The 21,966-nt window shown below is 37.5% G+C and overlaps 1 protein-coding gene and 1 non-coding gene across 3 annotated transcripts in view; one reads left to right on the top strand and one right to left on the bottom strand.

The window, feature by feature from the left end:
• The window catches only part of ITCH (itchy E3 ubiquitin protein ligase), a 95,787-nt gene that overhangs the window by 31,430 nt on the left and 42,391 nt on the right, over positions 1–21,966 (bottom strand). For both annotated transcript variants that reach the window (XM_061127102.1, XM_061127103.1), the window contains exons 7-12: positions 20,351–20,396; positions 14,201–14,358; positions 13,330–13,519; positions 12,057–12,152; positions 9,303–9,477; positions 4,984–5,053 (exon numbers count right to left, since the gene is read on the bottom strand). In XM_061127102.1, the coding sequence (XP_060983085.1) occupies positions 4,984–5,053; positions 9,303–9,477; positions 12,057–12,152; positions 13,330–13,519; positions 14,201–14,358; positions 20,351–20,396 (735 nt within the window). The remainder of the gene's footprint in view (positions 1–4,983; positions 5,054–9,302; positions 9,478–12,056; positions 12,153–13,329; positions 13,520–14,200; positions 14,359–20,350; positions 20,397–21,966) is intronic.
• Positions 17,803–17,909, top strand: LOC133045392 (U6 spliceosomal RNA). The gene has a single exon (XR_009690253.1). It is a non-coding gene; the product is annotated as a U6 spliceosomal RNA (small nuclear RNA).

Raw genomic sequence — 21,966 nt, 5'->3', positions numbered from 1 at the left:
CTCCATCAAAAGCTAACATGAGATAAAATAAAGTAGATAGAAAACTTAAAAGAATAAGGAAACCATACACATCACTAGTCAAGTAGTTTTTAAAGCAAAGTGTATTCCTAACGTAAGTTATTCTTCTGTTGTTACAAAACTCTATAGGTCTTTGATGTTGGTCTTTTGGTTAGCAATAAACTTAAACGTAGCTTAAATAGACTGTACAGTTGTATGAAATCGTAAAAGTATTGTATGAACAATGAGTGAGGCTTCAAACTCCTGTAATTGTAGTTGAATAGTCATTGTATTTTCTTGTGAACCATGTTTAATGGTTGTACCTCAAACCAGAAAACAAAATGAAGTGCTTTGGTAGGTTAACAAAATGGTTTTACCCAGGAAAAAAAAAAAACTTATTTCTATGTTTGTTCTAAGTATATAGTGCTGATACCAGCATTTCTTGGAAGAGGCTGTGAAGACCAAAACTTCAAAGATGGAACCTCAAACTTGCAAACTGAAGGCTCATGTGCTTAATGAGATGTACTGTGATTACAGAGCTGATTTCTTACTTTGTTGAAAAATCACATGATAAACAATCCTGAAATTACTGAACACCAAACCTGAATACACATCAAACCATTTCCTGACCTGATGAATAAGGCACTGAACAACAGAAGCTTCTTGATGTTCTATGTATTCTTTCATAGCAACTCTGAAAATGAGAAGACAGCTTTGTACTTGATGGGTAAACCAGCTATAAAAAGCCCTATTAGACTATATCGCTGAACCCAAAGCATTCTTTGTTCTCCAGCCTCTACAATTTACATGTGTTATAAATTCTTCACTGTCAGCTTCTAAGATAAGTAATGTCTAGTCCAAGCATACAAAAGTCTGAAAGGGTTAGGAAGTGGGATTTAAAAATACATGGCATCACAAAAATAATGCTGACAATTTCAGAACATCAACACAGGCTATAAACTGGGATTTTATTTCCTGGATCAACGCTGAGGGTCTATCAGGTGCTTCTCATTTAATACCATAGCCATCCCTGGCTCCACAAATAAAGCATATGCCCCAAGGGCAGAATTCAGTTCACAAAGAAAGCAGTGCTCAGTCTAAATAATAGGATGATCATGAACTCATTTAAGAAGGGGGAAGGGCCGCACCTCAACTTCAGGTGCGTGAAACCTAAACATAAACAGAACGTAAAATAACCAAGGAAAAATTCTGATAACATACATACGGAGAGATTGGGTCTCTAGAGGCAGTATTTTAGGGAAGTATTGTTGGCTAAAATAAAAATGAGAAAGATCCTGATGATATAATGATAAACACAGAAACAAGGACTAGCTCTACAGGAAAGCCTTTTCAAATAAAGGCAACACAAACTGCAATTCATGCTTCTGTGAGCAAGAAACAATTTTTCTTAACAGCTACCCTAGAGAAGATGCAAACTAGTTTGTGCTTCTAACAAAACCCAGTCAAGATTTTTCTGCAATACAATTAAGAGGATTAATATACGACCTACAGATGTTTCAGTCCATCAGCTTCTCTTCTGTAAGATGAATGTAAAACAACTCCTGAAATAAAGCTGAGAAGACCATTCATGTCAGGGAATTCAACCAAACAGCTCTAGTTTGGTATGTCTAAGAACATTTTTTTCTAAAGTACTTCATACCAATCACACACTGTCCATTATAAGGTCCCACAGAGCCAAAAGATCCCTTACCAAACTACCAGACACTAGTGAATAAAGACCTTCACCACTTTCATATGCCTTCCTTTTGTTTTATAAGCTAGTAACAATAATAGTTATAACTATGAACTATTATATTTTTTATCTCTGATTCACAGGAATGTTAAGGATAAATAACTTCAAGGGCAATTGTTGTTCAGTTGCTCAGTCGTGTCTGACTCTCTGCGACCCCGTGGACTGCAGCACGCCAGGCTTCCCTGTCCTTTACTATCTCCCAGAGTCTGCTCAAACTTGTTCATTGAGTCAATGATGACATCCAGTCATCTCATCCTCTATCGACCCCCTTCTCCTCCTGCCCTCAATCTTTCTCAGCATTAGGGTCTTTTCCGATGAGTCAGCTCTTCACAACAGGTGGCCAAAGTACTGGAGCTTCAGCAAAGTCCTTCCAACAAATATTCAGGGTTGATATCTTTTAGGACTGATTTGATCTCCTTGCTGTCCAAGGGACTCTCAAGAGTCTTCTCCAGCACCAGTTTGAAAGCATCAATTCTTTGGCACTCAGCCTTCTTTATGGTCCAACTCTCACATCCATACATGACTCCTGGAAAAACCATAGTTTTGACTACATGGACCTTTGTCAGCAAAATGACGTCTCTGTTTTTTAATAGGCTGTCTAGGTTGGTCATAGCTTTTCTTCCAAGGAGCAAATATCTTTTAATTTCATGGCTGCAGTCACCATCCGTAGTGATTTTGGAGACCAAGAAAATAAAGTCTGTCACTGTTTCCATTTTTTCCCCATCTACTTGCCAGGTGCCACGATCTTAGTTTTCTGAATGTTGAGTTTAAAACCAGCTTTTTCACTCACTCTTTCACTTTCATCAAGAGGCTCGGCTCTTCAGTTTCTCTCCCTATCTGCCATTAGGGTAGTGTCATCTGTATTTCTGAGGTTATTGGTATTTCTCCTGGCAATCTTGATTCCAGCTTGAGCTTCATCCAGCCTGGCATTTCACATGATGTACTCCAAGTATAAGTTAAATAGGCAGGGTGACAATATACAGTCTTTACAAATTCCTTTCCCAATTTTCAACCAGTTTGTTGTTTCATGTCCAGTTCTAACTGTTGCTTCTTGACCTGCATACACGTCTCTCAGGAGACAGGTGAGGTGGTCTGCCATTCCTATCTCTTGAAGAATTTTCCACAGTTTGTTGCGATCCACACAGTCAAAGGCTTTATTTAGCGTAGTCAGTGAAGCAGAAGTAAATGTTTTTCTGGAATTTCTTGCTTTTTCTATGATCCAATGGATGTTGGCAATTTGATCTCTGGTTCCTCTGTCTTTTCTAAATTCAGCTTGTACATCTGGAAGTTCTTGGTTCACATGCTGTTGAAGGCTAGCTTGAAGGATTTTGAGCATGACCTTCTCCCATCCAAGTACTAACCAGGCCCGACCCTGCTTAGCTTCCGAGATCAGAAGAGATCGGGCGCGTTCAGGGTGGTATGGCCATAGACGAGCATGACCTTCTTGCATGCAAAATGAACGCAATGGTGTGGTACTTTGAACATTCTTTGGTATTGTCCTTCTTTGGGATTAGAACAAAAACTGACCTTTTCCAGTCCGGTGGCCACTGCTGAGTTTTCCAAATTTGCTGATACAGTGAGTACAGTACTTTAACAGCATCATCTTTTAGGATTTGAAATAGCTCAGCTAGAATTCCATCAGGTCCACTAGCTCTGTTTGTAGTAATGCCTCCTAAGGCCCACTTGACTTCACAGTCTAGGATGTCCAGCTTTAGGTGTATGGTCACACCATCATGGTTATCTGGGTCATTAAGAGCTTCTTTGCACAGTTCTTCTGTGTATTCTGTGGTAAGTGAAAGTCGCTCAGTTTGACTCTTAGTGACCCCATGGACTATACAGTTCCACAGGATTCTCTAGGCCAGAATACTGGAGTGGGTAGCCTTTCCCTTCTCCAGGGGATCTTCCCAACCCAGGGATTGAACCCAGGTCTCTCACATTGCAGGTGGATTCTTTACCAGCTGAGCCACAACCGAAAGGCAGGCTTAATCAGCCAATTTCATTTTTTGCCCAGATTCATGTGACCTTGACATCAATTTTTTTTCCCCTCCATTCCTAAAACAATGCTAGAGCAACCTATCAAACTGATGTTTCCCAATAAGACTACCTAGAATTATTACTTTCTGAAATATCTGCAGCTCTTGAAGATAAAACTTCAACTGGTTCCATAAATGGTTTTACTCTGTTTTCCACTTTCTATTGAGATATAGTCTTTCTCTTCCATGCAGAACTGTTTCTATGTTGTCATGTTTATTCTAGAAACTTACTACAGCTCTATGACTTATATAACACATATAAAATAATCTGGTAGGGCAGGCTCATCTTAAAGTCTATTAACAAAGTTTTAATAACTAAGGTACTTGACAATAGAGCTTACCCAAGTACTCCACAGTGTAGGACACAAAGTCAGTACCCTACCATGCTCCCCCTTCCACTGTTCTTTCAGATAACATCAACTCTATCAACCTCTGAACTGTGTTTTAAAAGCACAAATATGATCAAAATCATCTTTAAAGCTTTCTATTTTGAAATAAGTATTGTATCATGAAGCAAAAAGTGTTCAAAGAATCTCATATACCCTTCAATAAGTTTACCCCAATGATGACATCTTATGTAGTTATGGTAGAGTATCAAAATCAGGAAACTGACAGATACATTGCTGTTGACTATAAACTTAATTCAATCTTTACTAATTTTTAAAGTTTGAATTCATTTCTGTAATATATAGTTCTATACACTTTCATTCCACGTACAAATCAGTGTAATCACCACCATAGTCAAGGGACAGAACTGTTCCACCACTACGTAAGAACCACTCATGTTAACTCCTATATTTGGAACCACCTACCAGTCAGTGGCTATCTCCTAGCAGCTACTAATCTATTTCTCATCTCTATAGTTTTGTCATTTTAAGAATGTTATATAAATTGAATCATATTAGAACATAATCTCTTGAAATGAATATTTTTCACTAAGCACAATGCTCTGGAGGTCCATCCAGATTTTCCTAAGTATCATAATCCAGTCCTTCTTATGCTGAGTGGGCAAAATACTTTTAAATTTTAGAAGAGTAACTTAGAACATCTGGGGAATTTAATGCCTATTTTGGCACTCCAAATTAAACCAAGACACCCAAAAATCTCAGATATTCACTCAAGCAAGAGCAAGGTTTATCATCCATAAATATGTAATTGTTAAAATGACTGAATTTAATTTAAAAAATCCAAGTGACTTACCCCATCCAGGTGGCAGGGGACCCAGGGGATCAAATTCTTTATTTTGTGATGTAGCAAACAAATCTTGATTCTAAAAAGAACCACCCCCAAAATGGTTAAATAACTAACAGATAATTGGAAAGCAAGCTTATGAATTCTGATAAGCCTTTTCCTGGCCATGTGCAACATAACATACTCTTATACAGTCCACATCTTAGAGAAGTATGAATGAAAGTCAAGAACGTAAGTCAATGCATTCTCATGAGAAAACAAAAAAATCTGTCAATATTTGAAACTATCTGATATTCAAGTATTACAAGTAATTTTACACCCAAATTGACCATTGTTCCCCTTACTTAGCTTTAAGTCAGTAAGTTAGAGAAATATATAAACCCTACAAAAGTCACTTAAGAGTAACAGTACTCAGTCATCAGCTGGCTGAGAAAAATCTTGTATTTCTAACCCTAAAATCATGAGAAGAGAGTTGGAGGAACATGAAGAATAGGCTATCAGATGAGCAAAAGGAAAGAATTCCAGTGTGGAAGGCACTGATAAGCCTAGAACTGTAGAGATTTCAAAAATTTATTTGAAATTATCACACTGGTGGAGAGAGAGGTCTAGCTAGATAAAAGGAAAATAGGAGGCAACCACTGGAAAAAGAGAAGCAAAAGTCATACTGAGTGTGTAGGATGAAGGGTTAATGAGTGTGTTTTAGTTTAAAAATGTAATAAAGTGGGGGATACTTCGTGGTCTCTCAGTAAGATGCGGTTAAACCCTTTCTTCTGTAAGATAAGGCAAATAAATAATAGACTAATTGCTTTAAAAATTATGGGAAAAAATACACAATAAGTAAAATAAGTATTTTACACAAGTAAAATAAGATAGTGTACCCCATGTAACCAGCAACAAGATTCAACAGTAACCAAAACTGCCAACATTTATTTTTCTTCCATATTCTTTGCTGAGCAAACAAAGAGGGGGAAAAAACAGTCATCATTTCACTATTTTAGTAAGCCTAAAATTTGTGAACATTTTCTTATACAATCACAGTATCATTATTACACCTACCAAAGACTCTATGTTAATTTTATCATCTAATACACAATCCCTAATTAAATGTGTCTGGTTACTTACTAGATCGAATCAGAATCCAAAATTATCATACTGCATACTGGTTTAGTCTCTTAAGTCTAAATTTATAGCAGTTTCCTCCACTGTTGGTCTTCTTCGCCCCATATCATTGATTTATTACGGAAACTGAGTTCGCTGACTAAAAAGTTTTAAAAGCATATGAGAGATACTCCATTTCTCATTTAAAAGCTCAAAGAAGTTAGACCAGTCAAGGATTGGCCCTGCTCCTGAAAGATACAGTAACGAAAAAATAAGGAATAGGGAAGCCAAGGAGAAACACTATACAAGGTTTGAACCTTGTTAACAGTTTGGAGCAGTTTAGCATATGACAAACTGTTCTGATAATTTTTCTAAGACCTAAGCCTATCCCACTGACTTTCCCTGGACAGATAAGCTAAGGACAGGCACAATGAAGGCATGGGCCAGAGCCATTACACAATGATCCATCATCAACCATATCCACTCTGAGGTTAAAAATGCTGAGTGTATGAGCATCTGCTGCCCTATAACCAGGGTCAGAACAAAGGCCACTTCACCTACCAAATAAACAGATTTTCTCAATACCACCTTACCACTTTTTAAGTAGCTAGTATTAAGAATGTTCAATTCAGTTCATAACTAGAATAGGCTGTTTAAATTCTTTATAATTTAGAACCACTCTACAACAAGAGTGAAGAGTAGGAATGTGGACAGGAGAAAAGGAAAAATGGTTCATGAATAAAAGGTGCAATTCAAGAAAAGTTTGTTAGAGTATCAAACTGGTTAAGTTACAATGAAGCAATACACAATGTGGGTGCTTTAGGAATTTTCTAACTGTCTTTAAAAAGAAGGTTTTAAAAGATCATATGCTAGATACAGAAGGCCAACAGGCACGTGAAAAATGCTCAACACCACTAATCAAAACCACAGTGAGAGATCACCTCACACCCATCAGAATGCTTATTATCACAAATGTCACAAATAACAAATGTGGCAAGGATGTACAGAAAAAGGGAATCCTGTATATTACTGGTGAAAATGTAAATTGGTGCAGCTACTTTGGAATACAGTATGGAGATTCCCCAGAAGATTAAAAATAGGAAGTTCTCTGGTGGTCCAGTGGTTAAGATTTTATGCTTCCACTACAGAGGGCCTGGGTTTAAGCCCTGACTGGGGAACTAGGTGCGTGGCATGGCCAAAAAAAACCTAAAAACAACAAAAAGACTAAAAAGAGACCTACCATATGATAGAACAACTCAACTCATGGATATATATACCTGAATTCAAAAAAATATATGCACCCCAATGTTCCCAGTAGCGTTATTTATAATAGCCAAGAAAGATATAGAAGCAACATTAAGTGTTCCATCAACAGATGAATAACTGAAGAATATATAGTATATATACACAATGTAATACTATTCAGCACCCCCCAAAAAATGGTATTCTGCCATCTGCAACAAAGTGGATGAACCTGGACGGTATCATGTTTAGTGAAGTAAGTCAGAGAAAGACAAATACTGTATGTTATCACCTATATATGGGATCTAAAACTGTAAAACTATAAAAAGTAAAACAAATGAATACTCAAAATAGAAACAGATTCATAGGGAGAACAAACTAACGGTTACCAGTGGGAAGAGGGACGCAAGACAGAGGTGGATTAAAAGGTAAAAAACTACTACATGTAAAATAAATAAGCTTCAAGAACACATTATATAGCACAGGAAATAGAGTCAATACAGTAACTTTAAATGTTACATAATCTATAAAAATTTGAATAACTATGCTGTATACCTGAAACTAATAAAATATTGTAATCCAACCATACTTCAATAAAAATAAAAGATCATGTATTCTAAAATGCACATCTGCATTTGTGGATAGAAATGCAGGGAGAGAAAAGATAAAAAAAAAAAAAAAGATGAAAACTGACATTTCTATGCATTTAATATGTGCCAAAAAAAAACGGAACTTTATCTTATAGAATTCTCCAAAAAAAAAAAAAAACGTGAGGTAATTTTATCTATGGATCTACTGTATAGATAAAGTAAATGAGTCTTGATGAGGTTAAGGAACTTACTCAAAGTCATAAAGAGAAAGTAACTGTGGAACCAGGATTCGAACCCAGATGTGTCTGACCCCAAAGCCCCTACTCTTTCCACTGGACACCCATGTGGAAACTAGCTTTAAAGGCGGCAAGCCAGCTAAGCATTCAAACCTAAAAGAAATTTCACCAGGTATACTGCAGATGATTATAATTTAGAAAGAAAGGAAGATGTAAAACAGCACTGGAAAAAAAAAACTGTAAGGTAGACATGACAAAAATTAATTTCACTCCTAAAACCACCAGGAAGGGGGAAACATTGACAGCTGCCTGCAGAAGTTGGCAGGAAAAATTGTTACATGAAAGAAAGTTATCCTAGTCATAACCAGGTGGTGAAGCGAAAGCTGCTGAGCAAGGTGCAAATTTATCTACATGAGTGAGTGGTAACTATTATGATGACAAAGTCCAAGAAACAGAAATACGGAGAAAAGGCAAAAAGGTAATGCCTAATGAGAATAGGAATTTATTTTGATGAATTCTAACAGAGATGATACTGATGGCAGTAGAAGGGAAGAGACGGCAATGGAGAGGGTTGGCTTCTCTTGAACTCTTGGTGAGTTGGTTTATGTAAATTTAAACCATTTCCAGAAAGGAGACATTTTGATACCAAAGATAATATGGTTTCAAAGTCATAATAATATATTTAACATAATTCTATAAGGAATCAAACTTCTTTAGTCTTCTCAAGCACTAAATAATGTATTGTGTAAATTTTACCTTTACATGTTACAAAATGATTCAATTCTATCATGAGTTTCACTTGAGTTAGGTGCTGTTAGACCCAAACAGTCTAATGTTCTGCTAAGCTAGGCAGTATTAAATTCAGAACTGTTTGAATTCTTTTTACACTGCTTGGATTTTATTATTCTTTTGTAAACAAATTTTAAGTTGTCAGAACTTTCTTTAACAAAGCAAGGGAAGTTGAACTTTAGGAAATTTTAAAAAGAATAAATCACCTACACAGACTACGGGAAACAAGGTAGAAAAATAGTAATATCATCAACGGCAACAACTGGGTTGCCATCCTATTTGTACTTTCTTTTTAGTGCTTTACATTTTATATGTAAGAAAAGGTTAAAAGTAAACACTCATTAAGGTTATAAAGCCAAATACATATGCTCACCCCATAAATGAACCTCTGGTTAAATTGCTGCATAGCTCCCTGAAGTTGACTACGCTGGAGCTGCCATTGTTCATAGTTCCGGACGGATTCCAATGTTGGCCTCTGCCACGTTGTTGTTCTTGTGAAATGGTCAACATAATAAATACGTCCCATGTTGTCAACCCGCCGTTCCCAGCTATATCAGGATAAAAACAACTGAATTCAACAAATATTTGTGAAACAGTTAAGAATTAAGTGGGACTTCATTTTAGCCCTGGTACAGATTTGGTAAGATTTTACCTTGCACAACTACTTCTCAGTTACCTGAAGTCTTTTATATGTATGTACTTTACAGTTTTTAAAAACTTAAATTTACTTATTATTTTTTGGTTGCACTAGGTCTTTGTTGCTGTGTAGGTTTTCTCTAGGTGCAGAGTGGGGGCTATTCTCCAGTTGCAATGTGTGGGCTTCTCCTATTCTGAAGCATGGGCTCTAGGGCATGTGAGCTCAGCAGAGCTCAGGAGTTGCAACATGCAGGCTCAGTAGCTGCAGCTTGTAGGGTTCTAGAGCATGGGCTCAGGAGTTGTAGTACATGAGCTTAACTGCTCCAAAGCATGTGGAATCTTCCTGGACCAGGGATCGAATCCATATACCCAGCATTGCAGACTCTTATCCACTGTATCACCAGGGAGGACCTTTTATATATTTTTTAATGGTCTATAAGCGAACTTAAAAGGAATGTATATAAAAATCTCTTTTTTAAAAGTTAAGATGTATCAGTCAAGTTTCTGAAACATGTATCTTAACTGATTAAGTCTCAAGTCAGTAAGACAAAAGCTCTCATTTTCTTTGAAATGTTCTTTTCACTGGTGCAATCCTAACAGGAACAGAAACACATGTGAGAGCCAGAGAGTGCAAGTGCTTTCATAGATGTCAGGAAGAGCACTTTTTCACAAGAATAGAACTATTTTATTTATCATTTGAAATGGATGCATAACATTCAAGTATACACTGATAAAGTAACTTGATGTCTACCTGGCTGATCGTTTGGGGTTATGTCTATGAGTTTAATATTATCCAGAATTGGTTCCAGGACATTCCTTGGATACTCAAGTCCCTCATATAAAATGGCAAGGCATTTGCAGATAGCCAGGCACATCCTCCCATACACCTTAAATCATTTCTAGGTTACTAACAATACCTTATACAATGTAAATGCTAAACAGTTGTCAATACAACATAAATGTTACATAAACAGCTGTCAAGGCTTGGCAAATTCAAGTTTTGTCTTTTGGGACATCCTGAAATTTTCCCCCCTATTTTGATCTGTGCATGCAGGCCAACTGTGATAAAATAATAAAATATCTTTTATGTATTGAAAAATTTTTTCTTCCTTTGCACTACTTCTTTAGGATACATTTCCTGGAGAGGGTTACTAAGGGTATGGGTATTACTACAATTATATATACTTTCGGTGAGAGCTGTAACTACTTTATACTACCACCAGCAACATTAAGAGGCAAAGTTCCCCTAAAATCTCGCCAAAACTGGATTTTATATGTTAATTTAACAGGCAAAACTGTACCTTTTAGGTGTGTATTTAAGATTATTAGCAAGACTAAATATTTTCATGTATTTACTCCTGGCTTCCCTCAAATAAAAATATTTTCTGCCATCCAATTATTTTATATAATATGTTAAATGATTAACACCATGTATTAATATATCCCATTTTAATATTTCTCCAAATATCTTAAAATGAGTTTGCTATTATGTTTTAGCTTTTATAAGAACTTTACCATAAATATGATAGGGTCTATAATTCTTATCCAGTTTAAAAAAAAAACTAATCCTGTTGTACAGTAGAAACTAACAACATTGTAAAGGAATTATCTTCTCATGAAAAAATATTCTATGATAAACCATAATGGAAAAGAATATTAAAAATAACATATATATGTATAACAGAATCACTATGCTGTACAACAGGGGCTTCCCAAGTGGCTTAGTGGTAAAGAATCTGCCTGCAATGAAGGAGATCCAGGTTCGATCCCTGGGTGGGGAAGATACCCTGGAGGAGGAAATGGCAACCCACTCTAGTATTCTTGCCTGGAAAATCCCGTGGACAGCAGAGCTTGGCAGGCTACAGTCCATAGGGTCACAAAGGGTCAGACATGACTGAAGTGACTGAGCAGCATGCTGTACAATAGGAATTAACAGCACTGTAAATCAACCATACGTCAATAAAAATAAATAAGGGGGAGAAAAACCTACTCTTAAAACCCTGCAGTTTGAGCCAGGTAAAAGTTCACAAAGTAAACTTAGGGAATCTTTCTTTAGGTCAGAAATGAGTGAAATTAACATATTTCATCATAGTAAATCAATTCCCAAAATCTCTTTTTAGTCTGCACCCATCATAAAGCAAAGTAGATAGAAACAAGACAGACAGAAGAGGAAAAGTAGGAAGGCAGGGAAACTGTATAGATGTAATCCATGCTGTGTGAGTGCTAAGTCACTTCAGTCATGTCCAATTGTTTGTGATGCTATAGACTGTAGCCTGCCAGTTCCTCTGTCCAGGGGATTCTTCAGGCAAGAATACTGGAGTGAGTTGCCATGCCCTTCTCCAGGTGATCTCCCTGACCTGGGGCTCGAACCCATGTCTCTTATGTCTCCTGCACTGGCAGGCGGGTTCTTTACCACTAGCGCCACCTGGGAAGCCTCACAGATGTAATCTATAGTTCTGAATACTTTTTTTTTCCCAATTCAGACACTTACCCAGGAGGTAGAGGTTCTGGTCTATCCCATGTTGTTCTTTTTTCAATATGATCTACATAGTAAACTCGCCCATGCTGGTCCACTCTCTGCTCCCAACTTAAACACAAAATTAAAAATGCTGATAAGCTACATGTATGAGTTGCCTGGTTTTTTAATCCCAGAGTTGAGACAAATAAGCATTTCAGTATATAAAGCAGATACCAAAGGAATTTAGGAATAAAGTCAAGAAATGTTATCCTGAAGGTAACAGTGGTTGAGATTTCTCCTGCTTAAGTATCTGCTCTAGGAGATGTCTTCTACTTCTAAAGAGGGTGAGGCAATGCACTCAGGTGACAAAATCTGTTTCAATCTGATCAGAGTACACAAAGAACTTGAGTGGAAAAGAAAACTGCAATTATTGTTACAAAATCTGAAGAAAGACTGAGAGCTGTTAAATGAAGGGCAAAGGACAGTTTGGGTTCTAGAAAAGTTGAAATCAAAGAATAAGACTTTATCAGATGTGTCCCTGCAGTCTTAAGGACGAAGGCAACCTGAGTATTCTAGTTTCCTTGGTAGGTTTACCCCCAAAGTAAAAAAGACAGGAATAAACCAACAGAGTTTAGAAGAACCAGTTACTTCTAAGAGAAGCCATCCAGATTCTCTTCGCTAATCCCTGACACAAAGAATTTCCTAATCTGGCTTTCAAAAATGAAAATGGCCTAACTACCCACATAAATAATATAGTCTCTTTAGCAATTAAAATCCTCATCATGGGTTTCTTAATTTATCACCTAGTTAATTTTGATTAGCATTCTGAACTCTGGATTAATTTGACTGCCACAATGTATCTGTGTATAACTTTACTACAGCATTATTAATTTTAAAAATAATAAGTAGAGATTTACATGAGATTGAGTTGCATTTTTTTCAGTTTCCTAAATTCAACTCTTCCATGACTTTACAATGGCAAAGAAATAAAATTTAAGTGATATTTTCCCTTCAAAGCAAAGGCAACCTGAATTAGGCAACTATTTTATTACTTGGCCTTGGTAAGTTCCTAAGGCTCAGAATCCTTCTTTTAAAAAAAATTTTTTTTCCTTCTAGTTGGCTTTAAAATGAGGGAGTAATTTCAAATATGACAAGCTATTTTGTTCAGTTTGACTCTAGACTTCTCAACACACATGCATAACCAGTGACATTTTTTAAAAGAATGGAATTCAGTACTACTTTCCTTATTAGTAAGTTTATGCAGAAGCCTAAAGAAAACAAATGTTAACCAAAAACAATTACTCACCCAGGTGGGAGGGGAGCTTGAGGTACAGGATTTAATGGTCTAGGGCCTGCACCTCCAGATATAGTAAGAGGAATTATTAATCCAGATGTTGCTCCTTCAGATGCACTTGAATTTGTATTTGTTGGTGGCAGAGAGCCTGTACTAGAGCCATCACTTTCAGAAGTGGTAGATGGTGAGCCATTGACAGACGCTTTAAGATTTGAGGAAAACAGAAAAACAATTTTTAGAAATTTAAAATCAGGACAAAATTTTAAATAAAGAGGTAGACGATAGATGTTTCCATTTTTACTACATGAAATGCTGACTTGCATGATTTTTGCTTTAAAAATCCAAGTATCATTTACCATTGTTAGGTTATTTGCCAATTACTGATTATCTTTTTTAAAAGGATATAATAAGAATAAGCAAACAGATCCTTGACTCTATGAAATGCTTATGTCAACACAGGTACAAACACAGAGAGAAAGGTGCAATCTTATCTGCACTGCCTATACGTTTATAGCACATGTGTGATTTCTGCCCACCTCCTGCTTTTGGGCACACTTAGGATCTCAGTTTCCTAAACCCAGGTGACAAAAGTGAAAGCCCCGAATCCTAACTACTAGGCCACCAGGGAACTCACAGCACACACATGATTTTCATTCTCAGTAGAGCATCTGCCTCAACCCTGGCGGAAAAACTTAGGGAACAGGCCACATCTTAATTAACTATAGAAAGATTATTCTTGGCCAAAAACTTAAGTGCAAAAATTCAGCTTGAAAATCAACCTACCAGTGTCTCTTAACACTTGCCTGAGGATCAATTCCCAAATAGAATTTTATAATCAACAGTATTGAGATCTACATCCCTACTGTATGCCTAGAATACACACCTGGTCTACGTGGGGTAGGTGGAGGTGGTCGTGAAGGTCTTGGAGGCCTAGAAGGTTTAAAACCGCCATTTGAGAGTGATGGAGAATTATTCCCATTGATTCTCCTATTTTCACCAGACCCTGCATCCTCAGGGTCATCTGATCCACTTGCGTTCGCTCTGGGTAAAAAGGCAGGGAAGGGAATAAGAATGCTCTTTAAATTTAACAGAAAACCAACAGGAAGACCACAACTTTTAGGAGCTTGAGAAAAGCTTCCTAATTTCTGGCCAGCCCTACCAAATATATAAACAGCTCTTAAGGCAGATGTACATACAGCTTCTCAGAACACATCTAGAAATAGAGTAAGGAGTTACTCAAGGGTACAGAAATAGTTGGGACTATTCAGAACTGTAAGGTATGCTGGTTCAGATTTCAAATAACTCTTCAGAGGCCCCGCATAAACAGAAACAGAGTCAAATTCTCAAAATTCCAAATGACTTAGAAAGGGCACTATTTTATCACAACCACAGATAACTTTGTCGTCATTTTCTTGATTTTCATTATTTCTTTAATATTTAGGTCTGGAACAAGGCTGACTGTTCCACAGCAGGAGAAGGAAGTACACTTACTTCCGAGGGCTACGTGCTCTCCTTCTACCCCAGAAAAGGGTAAAATGTTCCAAGGAGAGAGGTGTCCACAGACTTTTTTTTAAAGGAACTATCATTTCTTCAGAGCAATGACTTCAGTTGGAGAGAAAGAAAGGTGGGAGAACACTAACAGGAACGTCATATACAAAGTTACTACTGTTAGTTAAGTATAGCCAATTCCTTTTCCCAGGGGAATCACTGATTACAAGGCATGATTTAGCTAGTTTGGAGATGATTCAGCTAAAGCTCTGATAACCTACTACCTGGTAACTGGATTGCACTAATTCATACCCTGGACCTCGTGGCAATCCTGAATAAAATTTAATAGATTCAAGAAACCAAAACAGAGGCAGTACCATGTATTAAACCATCTTCACATTATGGTCCCCAGAAATCAAAGTTATGATATTTGGACCAGAGGCAAGCACAATTCACAGAAGCCTGTTAGAAACACACAATCGTGGACTCCACTCCTGATGCATTATATCAGAGAGAGTGTTTTAACAAGATCTCCAGATGATCTGTGTGAACAGTAGGGCATGACACATACTGCTGTGGGCGTTTCTCAAATGCTTATTCTGAATAAATGGAAAAGCTCAGTAACAGGCAGTCAGCACCTGATTGGTGCTGACTGCCTGCAGGAAGACCAAGCAACCTCAGAACATGAACAGAATGCAGCAAGAATCAGCTCTGACACTGCTTCCCTTCCCCTAGGTGATGAGTCTTAAACTCCTTTTGAGTTGTACACCTTCTTGAGACTCCGAGTTTTGCCTCTCTATACTACTTTAAGATGGGAATGGGTGAATTTAATTCAGATGACCATTGTATCTACTAACATGGGCAAGAATCCCTTAGAAGAAATGAAGGAGCCCTCATAGTCAACAAGAGTTCAAAATGCAGTACCTGAGTACAAGCTCTGAAACGACAGAACAATTTTGGTTCATTTTCAAGACAAACCATTCAATAACACAGTAATCCAAGTCTATGCCCCAACCACTAGTGACAAAGAAGTTGAACAGTTCTATGAAGACCTACAAGACTTTACAGAACTAACACCAAAAAAAGACATCCTTTTTATCATAGGGTAGTGGAAAGCAAAAGTAGGAACTTAAGAGATACCTGGAGTAACAAGCAAATTTGGCCTTAGAGTACAAAATGAAGCAAGGCAAAGGCTAACAGCATTTTGCCAAGATAATGCACTAGTCAGAGCAAACAACCTCTTCCAACAACACAAGAGATGACTCTACCCGTGGACATCACCAGATGGTCAATACCAAAATCAGGCTGATTATATTCTTTGCAGCCACAGATGGAGAAGCTCTATACAGTCAGCAAAACAAGACTGTGGCTCAGATCATGAACGCCTTACTGCAAAATTCAGACTTAAATTGAAGAAAATAGGGAAAACCACTAGACCATTCAAGTATGACCTAAATCAACTCCCTTATGATTATACACTGGAAATGACAAATAGATTCATGGGAGTAAATCTGACAGAGTACCTGAAGAACTATGGACAGAGGTTTGTGACATTGTACAGGAAGCAGTGATCAAGACCATCTCACCAAGAAAAAGAAATGCAAAAAGACAAAATGCTTGTCTGAGGAGGCCTTACAAATAGTTGAGAAAAGAAGAGAAGCTAAAGACAAAGGAGAAAAGGAAAGATACACCCATCTGAATGCAGAGATCCAAAGAAGAGCAAGGAGAAATAAGAAAGACTTCCTCAGTGATCAATGCAAAGAAACAGAGGAAAATAATAGAATGGGAAAGACTAGAGAACTTTTCAAGAAAATTAGAGATACCAAGGGAATATTTCAAGCAAAAATGGGCACAATAAAGGACAGAAGTGGTATGGACCTAACAGAAACACAAGCCAGAAGTACACAAAAAAGTCTTAATGATCAGGAAAACCAAGAGGGTGTGATAGCTCACCTAGAGACAGACATCCTGGAATGTGAAGTCAAGTGGGCCTTAGGAAGCATCACTATGAACAAAGCTGGTGGACGTGACGGAATCCCAGCTGAGCTATTTGAAACTAAAAGATGATGCGTTAAAGTGCTGCACACACTATATCAGCAAATTTGGAAAGCTCAGCAGTGGCCACAGGACTGGAAAAGGTCAGTTTTCCTTCCAATCCCAAAGACGGGAAACACGAAAGACTGTTCAAACTACTGCACAACTGCATTCATTTCACACGCTAGCAAGGTAATGCTCAAAATCCTTCATGCTAGGTTTTAACGATACATGAACCAAGAACTTCCAGATATACAAGCTGGATTTAGAAAAGGCAGAGGAACCAGAGATCAAATTGCCAGCAACCACTGGATCATGGAAAAAGCAAGGGAATTCCAGAAAAACATCCAATTCTGCTTCACTGACTATGCTAAAGTCTCTGATTATGTGGATCACAACAAACTGGAAAATTCCTAATGAGATGGGAATACCAGACCACCTTACCTGCCTCCTGAGAAATCTGTATGGAGGTCAAGAAGCATCAATTTGAACTGGACGTGGAACAACAGACTGGTTCAAAATTGGAAAAGGAGTACATCAAGGCTGTATATTGTCACCCTGCTTATTTAACTTATATACACAGTACATCAAGTGAAATGCTGCGCTGGATGAAGCACAGGCTGGAATCAAGATTGCTGGGAGAAATATCAATAACATCAGATATGCAGATGACACCACCCTTATGGCAGAAAGTGAAGAGGAACTAAAGGGCCCCTTGAAGAAGGTGAAAGAGGAGAGTGAAAAAGTTGGGTTAAAACAACATTCAAAAAACTAAGATCATGGCGTCTGGTCCCATCACTTCATGGCAAATAGATGGGGAAACAGCAGAAACAGTGACAGACTTTATTTTCTTGGTCTCCAAAATCACTACAGATGATGACTGCAGCCATGAAATTAAAAGACGTTTGCTCCCTGGAAGAAAAGCTATGACCAACATAGACAGCATATTAAAAGGCAGAGACAGTGCTTGCTTTGGCAGCACATATACTAAAATTGGAACGATACAGAGAAGATTAGCATGGCCCCTGCACAAGGATGACACGCAAATTCGTGAAGCGTTCCATATTTTTAGCCGTTAAAAAGAATTCATTTGAATCAGTTCTAATGAGATGGATGAAACTGGAGCCCATTATACAGAGTGAAGTAAGCCAGAAAGATAAAGAACATTATAGCATACTAACACATATATATGGAATTTAGAAAGATGGTAATGATAACCTTATATGCAAAACAGAAAAAGAGACACAGAAGTACAGAACAGACTTTTGAACTCTGTGGGAGAAGGTGAGGGTGGGATGTTTCGAAAGAACAGCATGTATATTATCTATGGTGAAACAGATCACCAGCCCAGGTGGGATGCATGAGGCAAGTGCTCGGGCCTGGTGCACTGGGAAGACCCAGAGGAATCGGGTGGAGAGGGAGGTGGGAGGGGGGGATCGGGATGGGGAATACGTGTAAATCTATGGCTGATTCATATCAATGTATGACAAAACCCACTGAAATGTTGTGAAGTAATTAGCCTCCAACTAATAAAAAAAATAAAAATTAAAAAAATAAATAAATAAAAGGCAGAGACATTACTTTGGTAACAAAGTTCTGTCATAGTCAAAGCTATGGTTTTTCTAGTAGTCATGTATGGATGTGAGAATTTCACCATAAAGAAGGTTGAGCACCAAATAATTGATGCTTTCGAACTGTGGTGCTGGAGAAGACTCTTGAGAGTCCCTTGGACTGACAGGAGAGCCAATCAGTCAATCCCAAAGGAAATCAACCCTGATATTCATTGGAAGGACTGATGCTGAAGCTGAAACTGCAATACTTTGGCCACCTGATGTGAAGAGCTGACTTACTGGAAAAAGACTCTAATGCTGGAAAGATTGAGGGCAGGAGAAGTGGACAATGAGATGGCTGAATGGCATCAGCAACTCAATGGACATGAGCTTGAGCAAACCCTGAGAGATAGTGAAGGACAGAGAAGCCTGGCATGCTGCAGTCCATGGGGTCGCAAAGAGTTGAACACAACTGAGTGACTGAACAACAATATACTATACAAAGTTGTTAGTGTGAACTTATCACCATTATATTTGAAAAGCAACTAGTTACAAATTAAGTGCTACCATGGCTTTGCTCTCTGCCTCAGTCTTACAAGCTTGTTTCTCTCTCCATACATATTTACCTGATCTATTTGTATATGTAAGTTTAGATGTTTATGAACAAGATAAAGAACCCTGAGAACCCAGATGCTAATACAATAACGTCATAATATACAAATCAATGATTAACAGTCAAGAAGGCACTTCAAAAAACAAAATCTTGAACACTAAGCACCAGTCACCTTGGTAATTCATAAAAGTGACAGAAGACAACACTGAGAAATATAAAATATCCAGACATGCTATGGGGGAAAGGAGACCAACAGGACTATGTTGATGATACATGCAGTGCTTGATTTAAACAAAAAAGCAAAAGAACCTAAAGCTGTTTAGTGAACTTCTTAAATGTCTGGCAGGGGAGGGAGGTTTTTGCCTTTTTCACTGGATACATGCCCAAGTGATGAAGACTGCAAACAAAGGCAAAGGGTTCACTGCCATGATTCCTGTATAGCAACATTTAAACAGCATGCGACAGTTTACAAAATGTTTTTCAAACCCATCATCTAAGAGGTATGCTCTCTGGAAAATGCTAATGCAAAGGAATTCATGCTTAACACAAAGACATGCTCAAAGATCAGTCTGGCAATCTCATAAACCCAGAAGACATTGTTCCTCAGGTTATTTGTGACAATGATTCACTTGGGAAAACATAAAGCATTAATTAAACAAATGGCATGAAGACAGGGCTCTAGGAACGCCTTTGCAAGAAATTTGAGTCTAGAGTAGTTTCATTAAGTATTTTAAGAAAGATTCACAAAAATGAAATACAGTGGCATAACAGAACCTTTCAACGCACTACAAAATTATATCACATTCTAATATAAAAGTATGGGCTCATTACGCAAAAGAGGACCAAAGAACACTGAACTATTAAAACATCTTTATGAGGGACATTTCATGACTTCAAAAAAAACTTAAAAAAAAAATAAAAGACTAAAAGAAACACAAAAACATAGATGTCTTCCAGTCTACAGAGATAGTTATTAATTTTTAAAAACCTTTTCTATCTTTAATCACAGTGAGAAAATTAGAGCCCAGCTTTCCTGGAAAAGGAAACAGTCCAACAAAGACCTTAGGATTCTAAACTTCCAATAACTACCAATAAACTGCCAATATATTCACTTTCTATAAGCTGAAGAACTATTAGTGTTTGGGTACCTCTGGCCTACACTACAGAACTGCAGTCATATAAGCTAAGGCTCTTGAATTTTCCAGGAATACTTCCTTTCTTACCTAAGAGCTCTGAAATTTGACATATTTTTATATCAATTTGAACTTGAAGTTCTGATGAAAATGAAATTGACTCCTTCTCCCTGTTTCTCTCTGCGTTCTGTGACATGTAATAAGTGAACTCTTACCTTGTTTCATCCCTGGGTCTGGAGCCATCATCATTCTGTGAAGCACCTTTAACAACATTAAGAGTTAAAAAATGAATTTCAAGAAGTCATATGCACCTTTTACCTAAAGATGCTTTGTAAACAAAACCTTTCATTTTATCTTTCTAGTAACAAACTGGGTTTGATCCCTGGGTTGGGAAGATAATCCTGGAGGAGGGCATGGCAACCCATTCCAGTATTCTTGCCACGAAAATCCCATGGACAGAGAAGCCTGGCAGGCTACAGTCCATGATGTCGTGAAGCATCAGAGATGACTGAAGAGACTGAGAATGCATGTAGTAAAGAACATGCTGGAATGGAGTTAAAGTCCAACATGATATTTAAAAGGAAAATAAAATAAATGTTCACATGACAGAGAAGTTTTATCAAAATTGTGCAAATGATTATTTTTTGTCTGTGTGCAAATGATTATTTTGTATAAGAGATGGTAATGAGTCAAGGTATATTATTACTCATGTGCTACTTCTGCCTTGTTTCAAATGTCTTATTTATTTACTTACTTATTTAGCTAGTCAGCTACACCAGGTCTTAATTGCAATACACGGGAATTTTGAAGATTTTCGTTGTGGCATACAGCATCTCTACTTGTGGCATACGAACTCTCAGTTGTGGCTTTGCTGCCGTGTGGTATGTGGGATCTAGTTCCCTGACCAAGGATCAAACCCGGGGCCTCCTCTACTGGGAGTGCAGAGTATTAGCCACTGAGCCACCAGAGAAGTCCCCATTTGCTTGATTCTAACTCAAATGTATTTTAGTCATCTTTTGTATTCCAACTACCTCCCCCTATAAGTGCTGATTATCAGCAGGATAATGATAAGATTTTGAAAACAGAAAAATCAGTAATATCTTTCTTATGCAAAGGCCCTGAAAATAGCTTTGAGAATAGGAAAAGAACAAATGGGTCTCAAAGTGGTCAAAACAAATGCTACAACACTCATACTTTCTTCAAGTTTTATTCATGAAATATCCTTAGGATTCAGTAAGGAACTGTGATAAGAGAGGGAAAGTACTATAGGTAGGCACACAGACTGCAGCAAAAGTAGTACACAGAGAAATTTAAAAAACTATAAAATGCAAAAAGAACAAGTTTAACAGCCTAGGTCCACTGAGTTAAAGAACAACAGTCCCTGAATACAGTCCCTACTTTCAAAGAGTGAAGTTATCACTATACTACTCCAAAGCATAATTGATGGATTACGTCATTAAAAAGATGCTGAGTCACCACTATATTATTAATATATCATACTCAGCAAGGTGGGCAAGTGTCTCAAGGTTTTATTTTAAAAAATGGTACAGGTGGATAGGTAAAATGTGAAACATCTATGCAATTTAAAACTATGCAGTAATAAAAAGCAACAGACTATTGAAACATGCTACAGCACTGATAAACCTGAAATGACATTATCTAGGCTAAGTGAAAGAAGCCTGACACAAAGACTACCTATTGTTATGATGCATTTATATGAATGTGTCAACTCTGAACCAGTATAACCAATTCAGAAATTTCTTTCTACCCCCATTAACCCCAAAGAACCAATCTGGAAGATATAACCAGGACTACCTTGAAGGTTCTGCTA

This window comes from Dama dama, chromosome 23 (assembly GCF_033118175.1).
Source record: "Dama dama isolate Ldn47 chromosome 23, ASM3311817v1, whole genome shotgun sequence".
Taxonomy (NCBI): domain Eukaryota; kingdom Metazoa; phylum Chordata; class Mammalia; order Artiodactyla; family Cervidae; genus Dama; species Dama dama.
This window is presented reverse-complemented; position numbering and strand designations above follow the sequence as displayed.